The sequence below is a fragment of the Schistocerca gregaria genome, chromosome 7 (genome assembly GCF_023897955.1).
Source record: "Schistocerca gregaria isolate iqSchGreg1 chromosome 7, iqSchGreg1.2, whole genome shotgun sequence".
NCBI classification, from domain to species: Eukaryota; Metazoa; Arthropoda; class Insecta; order Orthoptera; family Acrididae; genus Schistocerca; species Schistocerca gregaria.
The window spans coordinates 86,763,987-86,781,748 of NC_064926.1; the positions used below are offsets into that span (position 1 = coordinate 86,763,987).

At 38.9% G+C, this 17,762-nt stretch overlaps 1 protein-coding gene across 1 annotated transcript in view; it reads left to right on the plus strand.

Annotated features, from left to right (window-relative positions):
- LOC126281311 (tyrosine-protein kinase CSK) overlaps positions 1 to 17,762 on the plus strand; it is a 199,032-nt gene that overhangs the window by 155,765 nt on the left and 25,505 nt on the right. Inside the window, exon 7 of the mRNA XM_049980152.1 lies at positions 8,386 to 8,581. Within this exon, the coding sequence (XP_049836109.1) occupies positions 8,386 to 8,581 (196 nt within the window). The remainder of the gene's footprint in view (positions 1 to 8,385; positions 8,582 to 17,762) is intronic.

Consider the following 17,762-nt stretch of genomic DNA (forward strand, 5'->3'; position numbering starts at 1 on the left):
CAGAAAAGAACAGGTATTATGTTAGAGTATAATAACTTTTCTGGAAACTAGAAATCTACTCTGTAGGAATCGGCATGGGTTTTGAAAAAGACGATTGTGTGAAACCCAGCTCGTGCTATTTGTCCACGAGACTCAGAGGGCCATAGACATGGCTTCCAAGGTAGATGCTGTGTTTCTTGACTTGTGCAAGCTATTTGATACAGTTCCCCACAGTCATTTAATGAACAAAGTAAGAGCATATGGACTATCAGACCAATTGTGTGATTGGATTGAAGAGTTACTAGATAACAGATTGCAGCATGTCATTCTCAGTGGAGAGAAGTCTTCCGAAGTAAGAGTGATTTCAGGTGTGCCACAGGGGAGTGTTGTAGGGCAGTTGATATTCACAATATATATAAATGGCCTCGTGAATAACATTGGAAGTTCACTGAAGCTTTTTGCGGATGATGCTATAGTATATCGAGAGATTGTAACAATGGAAAATTGTACCAAAATGCAGGAGGATTTGCAACAAATTGACGCATGGTGCAGGAAATTGCAATTGAATCGCAATGTAGACAAGTGTAATGTGCTGCGAATACATAGAAAGAAATATCCTTTATCATTTAGCTACAATATAGCAGGTCAGCAACTGGATGAAGTTAATTCCATAAATTATCTGAGAGCAGGCATTAGGAGTGATTTAAAATGGGATGACCATATAAAATTAATCATCGGTAAAGCCTATACGAGACTGGGATTCATTGGAAGAATCCTAAGGAAATGCAGTCCAAAAACAAAGGAAGTAGGTTACAGTACACTTGTTTGCCCACTGCTTGAATACTGCTCACCGGTGTGGTATCCGTACCAGATAGGGTTGATAGAAGAGATAGAGAAGATCCAACGGAGAGCAGCGCGCTTTGTTACAGATCATTTGGTAATCAAGAAAGTGTTACGGAGATGATAGATAAACTTCAGTGGAAGACTCTGCAAGAGAGAGACTCAGTAGCTCGGTACGGGCTTTTGTTGAAGTTTCGAGTACATACCTTCACTGAGGCATCAAGCAGTATATTGATCCCTCCTATGTGTATCTCGCGAAGAGACCATGAGGATAAAATCAAAAAGATTAGAACCCACACAGAGGCATACCGACACTTTCTTTCCACAAAGAGCACGAGACTGGAATAGAAGGGAGAACCGATAGAGGTACTCAAGGTACCCTCCACCACACACTGTCAGGTGGCTTGTGGAGTATGGATGTAGATGTAGATGTTCCTGTAAACATGGAGGAGCCTGCTGTGACTCAAAAGCTAGCTAATGGAAGATTTACAGGTTTTTTTTTTTTAAAAGGAGTGTCCAGTGGATAGATAGATAGATAGATAGATAGATAGATAGAAACTATCTGATACTTTAACCAGAGTAACTAGGTTAACAGTCATAATTTTTAAAAGTTTTACATGAAATACGAAAATAGTATTAGTCAGGACTGTAGCAGTTGTTTTGACAGTGGTATTACACATAGCTTCACTTTAATCTTAGTATGAGAAATTGACAACAGAGAGGACACATGCATTTACCTTGTGAACAAACAAGTCAGTTTTTTTTGGAAGGAATAGCTAGGAGTGAAGACATTACCATACAGCCACAGTACAATAGGTTGTAGGACAATGAGGTTTTCTATTCAGAGAGATATATATCATGTACAACACACAGGTAACCCAAACATAAAACATTGTTTCTAATAAAGTAAAAGGTGTGTGGTCACTTAAATTAGAAAATATCTATGAACAGTGATTGTAAGTGAAAATACATGTGAACAGCAAGCAAAACACAATAATATTGTTTTTAATTGGTGTGGTGAAGTTTTGTAATTGTGATTTGGTTTTTATATGAGAGCACTGTTGGGTCGTTTTACAAATAAGTTAAAATATTCTTTCGGGTTGAATTCAAACCAACAGTCTATGGACATCATCTTTTGTAACTCGATGGTCTACTACTGTAACAACTGAGCTACAAAATAATTTATGTAAAGAAGGGTAAAATAACAATTTTCATTAAGAATTTAATTCTATTGAATGACACTGTCCTTCCTTGTAACAGTAGGAAAGCGTATTTTGGAGACAAAAAATGAAAAATTGTGGAAAATGCAGAATTGATGAAAATGTTAAAAACCACCAAAATATGAGCAAAAAAAAACACGTGTAATTGGGCATATATGATTAAAAATCACAATCCTCTTCAATATTGCATAGAACCTGTCTATGTGAAGGGAATTAAATGTACAATACAATGTTTATACAACAATTTGTGCTAATGAATTTCATCAGTTCTTAAAAATTCACAAATGTATAACAGCAAGTAAAAAGTCATCAAAAAATTGAAACTGGTTTCTGGGCACAAGGTAATCGAGCTATTTCCTGACAATCTATGAATACAAATTATATGTTCAAAACAAGAGTTTTTGAGAGATCATCCTTTGTACTCAACCAGAAAAAAGCAAAAATTGATGAACATGTTGAATTAAACCAAAAACATCACAGCAGCTAAGTGGTTCAACCATATGCATAATTGCGAAGATCTGCTTAATGACATACTTTGTCACCATTGCTGTTATTGTTTAATGCTTTTCTTATGAGCCGAACTTCGTATGCTCACCACTGTTAAATTGTTATTCTAGGATTGATGTGAGAAAGAGAGACTTGAAAAAATGAGTTTATTTGCCCAATTGACATTACAAGTTTATTAGAAGGCAGCTCAGTAAGTTTCTGTACATTGTGTAAAACGTAAATTTGAAAGAAAAGTCAGGTGCCACAGTTTCACTTCATGCCCTCTATCACTGCCGCCATTCTTTACGATCTACAGAGTGATGTGTGTGTGTGGTGTGAAGTATATACATGAGCAGTGTATGTAGTTGTTGCAACTGTATCATGTCAGATTTGAATATGACAGTCTTTAAAATATGCTATCGCAAAACCCTTCTTCTATTTCCATGCAACATCTCTGTCATAGCATATCATCTGCACGAAAAGTATAGTTGCAGTACTTTTACAAAATGCTTTCACCTGCACTCCCGTCGCTGAACAGCCACACCACATCTCCACACATACAGTAGGTGAGATCATTTTACGTGTGTTAGTATGGCGTGGTGGCTGCGCTGACTGTTGGGTGGCTTAAAACGTCACCAGCCAATAAGAGTTCACTAGCTGGAAATGGGCAACTCAGTGTTTGAATTTAAAATGTTAGTGATTGATATTGTTGCTGAATACATTATATTGGAAATACAAGCAAAACGACGAGCCTGAGTTACAAGCGGCACAAGAAAAGGTGGTGGCTGGGCCCCTCCATCACGTATTGGCTCGGTCTGGAACACTTCACGTCGAATGTAGTGTTTTCGCATTACCGCTGAAGCCTAGCAATAGTTGTGCCATAATTGTGCAGTGAAGCTAAATGTTGCAAGTTGTGTTGACTGCACTTATCGTGTATTACATAAGCATTTCCTCTTTCACATCTCCCCTCTCTACAACGGTCTAAAATATTCCCTTAATACCACCAACACCCATGGTGCATACCATCTGTCTCTCGTGCCTCTTGTAACTTGTTCAGTCACATCAAATGTCAATAGGAAGAAAATGGGATGAAGTCAAGTGAGACGTCGAGTAAGAACTTAGAACTGAGGTAAACCTTACTAGGAAGAAATGTAAAATTGGGAAATTTATCGTGTAAAATCACAAAAAAACATAAAATCTGAGAATGTAAAATCAAAGTTCCACTGTAAACACTGTTAAGAAAACATTAACAGTTGCAAATTTAAAAATGTGCATATAAGTAGCCAAGAGGAGAAGCATCTTGTGAGAAGATGTTTATGAGACAGTGAATGCTCCGGGATTGCTGTATACATATATCATCTTGACAAGTTCTGGGAAAAACTTTCACTCTTTTCAGGAACATTTTACGGGTACTGTTGATATTAATGAAGTTACAATTGAGTCACTTATTTACATTGTTCATGGATACACTATCAATTCAGACATGATAGTTGGGAGCAATCTTCTTGACCACAAAAGAATTACTTTTAGGAAGCTGGAAGTGGAGGCCCATCTCATGGCAGACAAACAACAATTAGATATTGGAAGTAAAGGGACAAGGTTTAGTGATTACGAATCTCCCAAAAAATATATAATCCACCAATGTAAGAACAAACATTTCTGTGAAAGAAAAACAGTCAACATAGAGCAGACCCAGAAGACTTGTCTCCAAAAAGAAATAAACTGTCAATAACTTAACCACATGTGGCACGATCAAGGAATTATAGAATAAAGTTCATTAAAATATGGCTCGAAAATTAATTTTTGTATGATACCAGTTCTTGAAGATAACTGGTGAGTTTCATGGGCAATTCATACAGTATGGGCTCTCTTGAAGACAAAATCTATTGCAGCAATACAAAATGTTGGAGGACTAGCTTTATCAATTTTACTGATGAATCATCAGGAATAATTTTCAAGCTGTACAACCAAAATTACGAAGTTGAACTACACGCACATATGCTAGCACTGAAATTGTTGGAGCTGTGTTATTACTAAAATCTCCGGGTAATAAGTTACATCAAGTCTCTTACATGAATGAAGTAGTGAAGAAATAACACCTGAAGAAGAATACCTTAATAGCTTCACCTGATCACAGAGGAAGACTTTCAAATATAAAATGGTGATCTTGTGGGAATGAGCACAAATTGGACCAAAATTAAAGCTGAAAGTCCAGGATCTAAGTTCTACAAAGTATGAAATTCAAAACAAACAACATGTATGATGTTTACTGACAAGGTGATAACCACAAAGGTCCCAGGGCTATGGATATTACACTAAATTTATGCAACCCTGTCCAAGTGAGAATTCACATCTGATATGGATAATTGTCAGGCTGGCTGAAGGAGGGATTTGGTCGGGGACTTAAAAGATTTTCTTGCTGATGAGATAAATGAGGCAACAAAGAAGTCAAATAATGCAGACTAGTTTCTTATGTTTACAGAGGAACAATGTTGAGGCGCAAGTTGGTTTGTACTGTTCTTTTGTTTTGTATATCATGAGAATTTGTAACTGTGGTAATAATAGACAGTTTGTGTGAAAGTCTGATACATTTTCACACATAAGAAATAAGGAGATAAATGATGTAATGAAGTATTTGCATGAATATTTTGCCTGTAATGAAGTATTTGCAAGGATATTTTGCCTGAGTGAGCTTTTGTAAAATAATACGGGCATTATGATTAGAATTTGATTGTAGGCACAAGTCTTTTTTTTTTTTAGAGTGCCAACTTTGTCACTGTTATTGCTTAAGTAGCTCACCCTTCTCTCGGCCACGAAATTTGTTTTGAAGGATCACTTGACACAACTTCCAGATTGATGGACTGCTTTTTTTTATCCCATTGGAAACAGTAGCAAAACTAAAATTTACCAGTATATTTCTCAATAATAGTCCAGTAAAGAGGACAAGACTATTAGAAAGACAACAATGCCCAGCAAATCTAAACTTAAGCAAAAATGGAAGGCATTTCTTATTCCTCACAGTACCTATTCGTATACATCATATGAAGTAGCCAAAAATCAGAAAATAGAAAATCCAGAATGGAATAATGAAATATGACAAAAAGGAGATCGCTACTTACCATTTAGTGGAGATACAGAGTTGCAGACATGTACAACAAAACGGCTGCTAAACAAGTAAGCTTTCAGCCAAAAGGCTTACACACACACACACACACACACACACACACACACACACACACACACCACTGTCTCTAGACACCATGGCAAGTTGTGTGTGTGTGTGTGTGTGTGTGTGTGTGTGTGTGTGTGTGTCTCACATCTACACTATATAGTGAGTAGCAATCTACTCTCTTTTTATAATTCCTTTCCTGTTGAGCTTGGAAATTGGAAAGGAAATTGTCAAACTTGCATCTCAACAACAGTGACAAATCTATTCCTCAGATCTAACAAAACCGTGAGCCACTTTCTGAAATTTATGCCAGCAGCTTTTTTAATAATTTGAATATTGTGCCATCTACATTTCATCCCTATGGATATTTGACAGTTGATGGAGGTGAATAAAGTTATGTGTGTACTTGAAAAGCAAGCCAAATAAGTGTGGAATAAAGCTGTTTTTTGTGTTACAATGCTTATAAAGGTTGTACGTAGGATGGACGAGTATTCAAGGAAACAGGCATGGGAACCACGCATTATGTTATTTTTGAATAGGCTACTACAAATCTTTTTTGACATAAATTGCTACTACTTTCACTTATTGCATTTTAATATTTTAACAATATGAAGACAGGAGATACCAGCTTGAACAACAGAAAAAGTCTTCCAACAATGGAAACTTGAGCTAGAAATATCAACAATATAGGGAAAGATAGATTGCTGCATACCGTAAAGAAGACACTTTATGTTGCAGACAGTCACAGGGCACCAAACAAAGAGGGTGGGAGACAAGAATGGGGAGGAGATGATAGGACAGAGGGGGTGGAAATGGTTTGGTGGAGGGCATGGAATCAGTATGTTCCATAGCCCGAGGCTGGGTTAATTACGGGAGCAGAGACTGTGTTTTAAGGATAGATCCCATCTACGCAGTTCAGAAAAACTGGTGATGTATGGGAGGTTCCAGGTGGCTCAGGTGGTGAAGGAGCCATTGAAATCAAGCATGCTATGTTCAGCTACATGCTTTGCCACTCTTGGCCACAGTTGGCAGTGGCCATTCATCCTGATGGACAGATGGTTTGTAGTCATACCAATACAAAAATCTGCGCAATAATTGCAACAGAGCTGGTAAATGACATGGCTGCTTTCACAAGTGGCCTGATCCCTGATTGGATAGGATAAACCTCTGACAGGACTTCCTATTCCAGCTCTGCTGCAATCATTGCACAGCTTTCTATATTGGTATGACTACCAAACAAATGTCCACCAGGATGAACGGCCACTGCCAAACTGTGGCCAAGAGCAAAGTAGACCACCCGGTGGCAAAGCTGAACATAACAAGCTTGATTTCATGTCTGCATCACTACCCAAGTCATCAGGAGCCTACCCTCCACCACCAACTTTTCTGAACTGTACAGTTGGGAGTTATCATTACAACATATTCTCTGCTCCCATAACTATCCTGGCCTCAATCTACAGTAACATACTGTTACCACACCCTCCACCCAACAGTTTCTACCCCTCTCTGTCCTATTGTCTCCTCCCCATTCTCGTCTCCCACCCTCTGCCATCGTATCTGCCCACTTTTCTCCAGTCTTCACCTATATCAATCTATTTTTCCCCCTCCTCCATGCTCCACAACCTCCTGATGCTTACATTCTAGTCCATATACACTCTGCCAGGCAATGTTTGTCCGTCTCCCTACCTGTGCACTATTATTCCTTTCCTTTCTCTGTCCTCTCCACAGTACTGCTTGCTTCCCGTGTGATAGTTGCATTCTGGCCCAAGATGCAGGAGCTGGTGGTCATGTGTGCATGAGGTATGCTTGCTTGTGAGATTCTCTTTTGCTGATAAAGACTGTGGTGCTGATAAAGACTGTGGCCAAAAGCTTTATGTAAATGTCTTTCAATTGTGATTGCCTGCTAGTTACAGTGTCTTCTTTATGATGAGTAGCAATCGGTCTTTTCCTACATTGTTGTAGATGAAGATTTTCCATAATTTATGGTTGTCAAATGTAGACTTAAGGAGGGTCAGAGGATTTTTGTGAGAAAGGAATATCTCATAACCTTGAAATGGATGTATACAAAGCATGTTTGGATTCTTCCAACACACCATACAGCTTCATCAATGGAAGTAGCTTTTCATTTGTAAGAGGCAGCTGTGACTAAAATGAAACCAGATGTTATTTTGGATTACAATATTCATTAAGTAGGGACTGATGATACAATATTTGATGGTTTTATGGAAATTGTCTTAAATGGTTAGTTATGTCATTTTATGCTCTTGACATCCTTTCTTTCCATCTTGAATTAGAGTATTGTTTTACCACAACTGAAATGAAATTCAAATAATTTGAAAGCCCACCAAAACACTCCATTCCAGTCATGTGATGCCTGGGGGCATCACTGGCTAGCTCACTGCTCCTACAATCATAATGCTTATTCACAATGACATCTTGTTTTGGAATTTATGTTTCAGAAAATGGGTTACAAATGGTGTGTCATACCATACTGTACAAATAGCTCTATAAAAACCCGGGAAAAGTTGTTTTTGAGTGCTCCAAAGAATGAGAAAATGTTTTGCACTGTGAGGAGCAGTAGTTCCCAGTTGCAACTGTGCTTTATATTAAAGCTGCATGTACATTATTATTTACATTCATGTTGTAAGTAGCATTTAATATCAATTTCTCTGTACTTTTCTCTCTTACTAGTGACACATGTTCGGGTATGGAATATCTGGAGTCACGAAAAGTCGTTCATCGAGATTTGGCTGCTCGCAATGTCCTCATCTCAGAAGATGGCATTGCAAAAGTGTCAGATTTTGGCTTGGCACGTGATGAAAACTTCACATTAGAAGGGGGAAAGTTGCCTATCAAGTGGACAGCTCCTGAAGCACTTCGGCATGCTGTGAGTACATCTATGAGACATTTGATTGTTATTCATACCACAATTCTGCACAGTCTTAAGTGACTACAATTTAAATTAGAGATTAAACACTTAACTTCATTGCCTGTGAACTTAAATTATTTCTTTGTAGCAACATGATAAAGATAACAAATTCATGTTGTCTGGGTATGGCTGCACACCCACCGTTGTCGCGACTGCACAGATATCGCTTCAACGTTTGACAAGTACAGGAGAAATAAATACAGTAGAAGAAGAATGAGTAGCTTTGAGAGATGAAATAGTGAAGGCAGCAGATGATAAAGTAGGTGAAAAGATGAGGTCTAGTAGAAATCTTTGGGTAACAGAAGAGATATTGAATTTAATTGTTGAAAGGAAAAATTATAAAAATGTAGTAAATGAAGCAGGTGAAAGGAATACAAACGTCTCAAAAATGAGATTGACAGGAAGTGTAAAATGTCTAAGCAGGGATAGCTAGAGGACAAGTGCAAGGATGTAGAGAAGCATATATCACTTGGGTTAAGAAAGATACTGTCTACTGGAAAATTAAAAAGATCTTTGGAGAAAAGAGAGCTGCCTGTATGAATATCAAGATCTCATATTGGAAACCAGTCATAAGCAAAGAAAGGAAAGCAAAAAGATAGAAGGAGTATATAGAGGGGCTATTTAAGGGCGATGTACTTGAGGGCAATATTATGGAAATGGAAGAGGACATAGATGAAGATGAAATGATAGATACGACACTGCGTGAAGAAGTTGACAGAGCATTGAAAGATTTATTTTATTTACTTCATTTACACGTCAAGTTCTGTAGGACCAAATTGAGGAGCAAACCTCCAAAGTCATGGAAACGCACATGCGCGCAAGTGTATACCTGTCCTTCACCCCTCACCTTCAGCCCTACTCCCAGATTCAACCAAACAGCCCTAATCAAAGATTTACTGTCCTATACTCGTACTCTCTGCTGGAAATATCACTTTGCCACAAAGAAAAATAATCCTGATTCTACTCCTAATGATCCAACTCCCCTAGACACTATGCAAAGTGAACCCTGCCTGGAACAGTTCCGGCCTCCGTCATAGTGGGACCCACCTCCTCTTCCTCAAAATCACCCTCTCCAAACCTTCCAGGAATTTCTCACTTCCAGCCTTGCCTCTCAATCCTTCTTGAAAAACCTTAGTCCTACTCCCAACATCACCACTGCTGAAGCCCAGGCTATCAATGATCTGAAGGCTGACCGATCCGTCCTCATTCTTCCAGCGGACAAGGGTTCCAAGACCGTGGTACTTGATCGTCGGGAGTATGTGGCTGAGGGACTAGGTCGGGTTTCAGACAACACTACATACAAAGTTTGCCAAGGTAGTGCCATTCCTGATGTCCAGGTGGAGCTTCAAGGAATCCTCAGAACTTTAGGCCCCCTACAAAACCTTACACCTGACTCCATTAACCTCCTGACCCCACTGACACCCCGCACCCCTACCTTCTACCTACTTCCTAAAAGTCACAAACCCAATCATCCCGGCCGCCTCATTGTAGCTGGTTACCAAGCCCCCACAGAACGTATCTCTGCCTACGTAGATCAACACCTTCAACCCATTACATGCAGTCTCCCATCCTTCATCAAAGACACCAACCACTTTCTCGAACGCCTGGAATCCTTACGCAATCTGTTACCCCCGGAAACCATCCTTGTAACCATCGATACCACTTCCTTATACACAAATATTCCGCACGTCCAGGGCCTCGCTGCGATGGAGCACTTACTTTCACGCCGATCACCTGCCACCCTACCTAAAACCTCTTTCTTCATTACCTCATCCTGACTCACAACTTCTTCACTTTCAAAGGCCAGACATACCAACGACTAAAGGGAACAGCCAGGATACCAGGATGGCCCCCTCAAATGCCAACATATTTATGGGTCGCTTAGAGGAAGCCTTCTTGGTTACCCAGGCCTGCCAACCCAAAGTTTGGTACAGATTTATTGATGACATCTTCATGATCTGAACTCACAGTGAAGAAGAACTCCAGAATTTCCTCTCAAACCTCAACTCCTTTGGTTCCATCAGATTCACGTGGTCCTACTCCAAATCTCATGCCACTTTCCTTGACGTTGACCTCCATCTGTCCAATGGCCAGCTTCACACATCCGTCCACATAAAACCCACCAACAAGCAACAGTACCTCCATTATGACGGCTGCTACCCATTCCATATCAAACGGTCCCTTCCCTACAGCCTAGGTCTTCGTGGCAAACGAATCTGCTCCAGTGCGGAATCCCTGAACCATTACACCAACAACCTGAAAACAGCTTTCGCATCCCGCGACTACCCTCCCGACCTGGTACAGAAGCAAATAACCAGAGCCACTTCATCTCCTCAAACCCAGAACCTCCCACAGAACCACCCCAAAAGTGCCCCACTTGTGACAGGATACTTTCCGGGACTGGATCAGACTCTGAATGTGGATCTTCAGCAGGGATACGACTTCCTCAAATCCTGCCCTGAAATGAGATCCATCCTTCATGAAATCCTCCCCACTCCACTATAGTGCCTTTCCGCCGTCCACCTAATCTTCGTAACCTCTTGGTTCATCCCTATGAAATCCCCAAACCACCTTCCCTACCCTCTGGCTCCTACCCTTGTAACCGCCCCCAGTGTAAAACCTGTCCCATGCACCCTCCCACCGCCACCTACTACAGTCCTGTAACCCGGAAGGTGTACATGATCAAAGGCAGAGCCACATGTGAAAGCTCCCACATGATTTACCAACTGACCTGCCTACACTGTGAAGCTTTCTATGTGGGAATGACCAGCAACAAACTGTCCATTCACATGAATGGACACAGGCAGACAGTGTTTGTTGGTAATGAGGATCACCCTGTGGCTAAACATGCCTTGGTGCACAGCCAGCACATCTTGGCACAGTGTTACACCGTCCGGGTTATCTGGATATTTCCCACTAACACCAACCTATCAGAACTCCGGAGATGGGAACTTGACCATCAGTATATCCTCTTTTCCCGTTACCCACCAGGCCTCAACCTCCGCTAATTTCAAGTTGCCGCTGCTCACACCTCACCTGTCATTCAACAACATCTTTGCCCCTGTACTTCCGCCTCGACTGACATCTCTGCCCAAACTCTTTGCCTTTACAAATGTGTGTGTGTGTGTGTGTGTGTGTGTGTGTGTGTGTGTGTGTGTGTGTGTGTTTGTGCGTTTGTGTTTGTGTTTGTTTGTGTGTCTATCAACATACCAATGCTTTCGTTTGGTAAGTTACATCATCTTTGTTTTTAGATATATTTTTCCTACGTGGAATGTTTCCCTCTCTCTTTCTCTCTCCATATATATGGAATATAATAGAGGGAAACATTCCACGTGGGAAAAATATATCTAAAAACAAAGATGATGTGACTTACCAAACGAAAGCGCTGGCAGGTTGATACACACACAAACATACACACACAAAATTCAAGCTTTCGCAACCAACGGTTGCTTCATCAGGAAAGAGGGAAAGAGAGGGAAAGACGAAAGGATGTGGGTTTTAAGGGAGAGGGTAAGGAGTCATTCCAATCCCAGGAGTGGAAAGACTTACCTTAGGGGGGGGAAAAGGACAGGTATACACTCGCATACACACACATATCCATCCGCACATACACAGACACAACCGGACATCTGCTTGAGACTCTTTATAAATTGGAGGAACAGACGAAAGGCATATTAGACAAAAGAATTAAACAAAAATCTATTATGGACTTCTTTTGTAGAAAACAATAATTGCTACAAGTGTAATTTTATTAATTGTAAATACCGAGATATTATTAAAATCCAAATGTTCCTTAAAAGATATAACAGGTCTATTACAGACAGCTCTATTTTCCACATTATAAAGTATAGGCAAAAGACAACAATCAGCCCACAAGAAGACTAACTCTCAATGTTTCAACAACTCAACAGATGAAAAATATCTCTGTAGTGTCTCCAATGCTTCAATTCATGGAACACTGCTGGGCACTGGTAATCTCTCTTCTTGGCGCTGATGCTATCTCTCTCTCTCTCTCTCTCTCTCTCTCTCTCTCTCTCTCTCTCTCTCTCTTTCTCTCTTTCTCTCTCTGTTCTCTTTCCTCCTCCTCCTCCTCCTCTGGCAGCTGACAGTGCAAAGTGTAAATGGTTGTGAAAATGTACATCAGCTTTAGCTTCCAACATCTCACTGTTACTCTTAGTTATTGTTTGCCACCATGGCATTTATTTGAACACCAAAATTTTGTTTGGCAACATATTAAAAAGGTCAAGTTCCATCAATGTTATGTATGTTTTGCTTCATACTTTGCAGTTAAAGCCTGTAATTTTCCGTTTATCCACTGCTGCTCCGTATTGCTATCTACATCATTTGATTCGCCACAGACAGCTCTGTAAAAGATATTATATCTTCTTCTAGGTCTATCAGTCCAGCCATTGCAGATGCTGAAACTCTGAAGGAAAAGATTGTTGGCCACTTAAACTACTTTCTGCTGCAAGGGACACCATTAACTGAAATACCTGCTGTACTTGACGTCTAAAACCCATGTTCTATCGTTTCCTCCAAATCATTGTCTTTCGAGTAGGTTGTGTAGTTTCATTTTTTTGGCAGTTGGCCTGCTTTCTGTAGCACTAGGTATGATATTTTCTCTGTTTTTTACAATTGAATTCAGCATTGATACTAGAATTTGCGGCTCGCGTAAAAGTGTTACTCGTATTCCATGGAAGAAATCCACTTTCTCCAGTATCTGGACCTTCTCTTCCAGAGTAAAAGATTTTCATTCTTTTCTCTCCATTGATCAGAAAGAGTCTATAAGAAAACAATAAAGATACCATGCCACATAAGGATTGAAAAGAAAACAATCCAGGAAATAAAGTAGATCATGGCAAATGACTAGGCCTCTCAACTCAAATACAATAACAATAACAAAAAGAAAAATTAAAGCTTAACAAATAAACTAAAAATTCTCCAATAAAAACTGCAGCACTTCAACAACAAAAACAATAATAATGAAATAAGAAACTTCACTCACAAAAATGCTATAGATTTGCTCGACTATTAGCTCATGCTGTAATGTCACCTAAGATCAGTGCATGGGATGTGGCATGTTTATGATACCTCCAAACCATAAACCAAGAGATTCAATTAAAACGTATGGCACATGAGCTTCATTTTTAATATGTATACAAAGTTTATAATAAAAATAAGTTTCACGGTCTAACAATGATTTACAGTACTGGTAGTAGTGTTCAGTGTATGTTGAAGTTGATAACAGCATTCAAAAATAATGTTTGATTAAATTCGCTTGTCAAGTATTTGTTCGATATTTGCACTCGGAGCCCTATTGTTTCCCAATCTTCGTGAATTGTACGTAGTTCAAATTGTGTGTTTTAAAGAGAACACTCATACAGGGCCTGTACGAAAATTGAAAGATTCCTTGTACTTGATGTTTTCAAATTGAGCTTCTAGGCATGGTGTATATGGTGGAAAATACAAAATTTCAGAAACATAAAATCAAGGTTTTCAATACATTGTGAACATACAGAATTTGATCGGATCAGAAAAGAATGCGTAGGCAGAAGCAAAATGTAAAATGTGGGTAATACTGTGTGTCTATCTGTTCCTGTGAAAAATGGTCTTAATAGCTGGACGAACAGAGTGTCAAATAAGAAATGACAAACAAATAATAAAGAAAAGGGAAAAGAATAGGCCTCCGGTATGTTCAGCCAGTTGCAAAAGGTGACGAAAAGAGCAAACCACTAATAGGGCTAACCCCCCTTTTAGTGCAATTAGTTGGTTCAGGACAGAACTAATGAAGCCTCAGACAAGCGCTGTCATGTTCTACAATGGTAACGACACTGCTAGCCACACGGAAAATGATATAAATCCAAGTAGAGGTGTTTTGCAGGATATGCTTCCTGCAACCACTCTAGAAGGAAAACAAAGACAGGATGAGACGGTCATATGAAGTTAACTGACACCTCATGTTCTGTTATTACCAGGCAACAAACTTAGGAACCAGCACAACTGGATACAGATCACAAGTATACACAGCATTTATTACCAGATACCCAGAAAAAAATTACATATTGGATAACCACAGCAACTGCATAGAAGCGACGGAAAAAACAAGATGCCTTTAAATATCTAGGATACAGACAAAAAATAGCAATAGATAATACAAATATTAAAGAAGAACTAAAAGAAAAATATAGAAAAAGACTAACAAAAATACTGAAAACAGAATTGACAGCAAGAAACAAAACAAAAGCTATAAATACTTATGCTATACCAATATTGACCTACTCATTTGGAGTAGTGAAATGGAATAACACAGACCTAGAAGCACTCAATACACTTACACGATCACAATGCCACAAATATAGAATACATCACATACATTTGGCAACAGAAAGATTCACATTAAGCAAAAAGGAAGGAGGAAGGGGATTTATCGACATAAAAAACCTACATTATGGACATATTAAAAACAAATATTCCAAGACTTACCAAGCGGGAAAGCGCCGGTAGATAGGCACAATAAATAAAACACACAAACACACACACAGAATTTCTAGTTTTCGCAACCGACGGTTGCTTCTTCAGGAAAGAGGGAAGGAGAGGGAAAGACGAAAGGATGTGGGTTTTAAGGGAGAGGGTAAGGAGTCATTCCAGTCCTGGGAGCGGAAAGACTTCCCTTAGGGGGAAAAAAGGACAGGTGTACACACACACATATATATCCATCCGCACATCCGCACATACACAGTCTGCTTGTGTCTGTATATGTGCGGATGGATATGTGTGTGTGTGTGTGCGAGTGTACACCTGTCCTTTTTTCCCCCTAAGGGAAGTCTTTCTGCTCCCGGGATTGGAATGACTCCTTACCCTCTCCCTTAAAACCCACATCCTTTCGTCTTTCCCTCTTTCCTGAAGAAGCAACCGTTGGTTGCGAAAGCTAGAAATTCTGTGTGTGTGTTTGTGTGTTTTATTTATTGTGCCTATCTACCGGCACTTTCTCACTTGGTAAGTCTTGGAATCTTTGTTTTTAATATATTTTTCCCATGTGGAAGTTTCTTTTTATTTTATTTACTACATTATGGACAGGTAGACAATTTAAGAAAATTCTTTATAGAACGAGCAGAAACTAGCAAAATACACCAAGCAATCACTCATATAAATACATTGGCTACACAACTGCAATTTCATAACCACTTCTACAACCCTATAGATCACATAACATCAACAGATACAAAGAAAGTAAATTGGAAAACGAAAACACTACATGGCAAGCACCTGTATCATCTAACACAGCCACACATCGATCAAGACACATCCAACACATGGCTAAGAAAAGGCAATATATACAGTGAGATGGAAGGATTCATAATTGCAGTACACGATCCAACAATAAACACCAGATATTACAGCAAGCACATTATTAAAGATCCCAGTACCACAACAGATAAATGCAGACTTTGCAAACAACAAATAGAAACAGCAGACCACATCACAAGCGGATGTACAATACTAGCAAATACAGAATACACTAGAAGACATGAAAATGTAGCAAAAATAATACATCAACAACTTGCCATACAACATAAACTAATAAAACAACACGTTCCCACATACAAGTATGCACCACAAAATGTACTGGAGATTGATGAATACAAATTATACAGGAACAGAACCATTATAACAAATAAAACACCACCACATAACAAACCTGACATCATACTCACCAATAAAAAGAAGAAATCAACACAACTAATCAAAATATCCATACCCAATACAACAAATATACTGAAGAAAACAGGAGAAAAAATTGAAAAATACATCCAACTGGCTGAGGAAGTCAAGGACATGTGGCATCAGGATAAAGTTGACATTATACCAATTATACTATCAACTACAGGAGTCATACCACACAATATCCACCAGTACATCAACGCAATACAACTACATCCAAACTTATATATACAACTACAGAAATCTGTAATTATTGATACAAGTTCATTTAGCCGAAAGTTCCTAAATGCAATGTAACATATACCGTACAGTTAAAAAGAAGTCTGAGAAAGGAAAGAAATAATAATAATAATAATAATAATAATAATAATAATAATAATAATAATTCATGTGATATAACACCCAATTTACAGTTTTCAGATTTTTTCCTGTTGGTTGTACCATAAAACCCTCCTTTTTGCATAATTTCATGGTTCTAGGCTAATGAGAAATACCCAACAGGTTTTGATGAATGAGTTTGCGAGTATGAAATTATGTGACCTAAATTGATGTATCTTTTGATTGCACTGACTTAGAAGCTCCAATGTTTTACTCCACTAAGGGGCTATAGATATCAGTATGTGACATTGAAATTTCAACTTGATACTTCTAACTGTTCCTAAGAAAAAGGGATTTTAACAGTTGGACAGATAGAAGACAACTAAGCAATTGTATAAGGGTTCTGTTTTTACTGATTGAGCCACGGAACCCTTAAAAAAATAATAAAAAATGGTCAACATGTGCTGTTTGTTTTGTTCTGCATGGCCTTTGTGATTTCTGGATGATATTGCTTCTGTCCTGTTGTCAACAGTTTTGGTATGAATTTCATGGACACACTCTTCACATTCAAGCTGTTGGTCAAAATTGAATATATTGAGCTAGTTACCACGATCTCATTCATAAGTTCTTGTACTGTGATGCGATGATCTTCCACGACTGAAGTCAGCACTTGTTCAATGACATTGTCATTTTGGCTTCTTGAGGGTCTGCCTGAATGTGGTTTGCTGGTCACTGATGGGCAGCCATCTTTTAAGCAGTTGTACCACTCCTTCATTTGTGACTTTCTCACTGCATTGTCTCTGAAAGGATGTTGAAACTTGTGAACAAATTCCACTTTCGTATTGTCAAGCTTTTGGCAAAATTTTATGCAGTATCACTGCTCAATTTGTTTTGTAATTTTACAGTTTACTGGAATCTGGAAAACACTCACTGAACAGCTTTGCTCAAAGGCTGAATGCTAGTGATTGACACTTTCTAGTAGAGGGGAAAAAACTTGCATCTACATATGAATATCCCTGACATCTCTACTGAAGAAAGTCTTACACACTTGATAGATATATGTGGAAAAGAAGGTTTGATACTTTTTGAACACATCTCG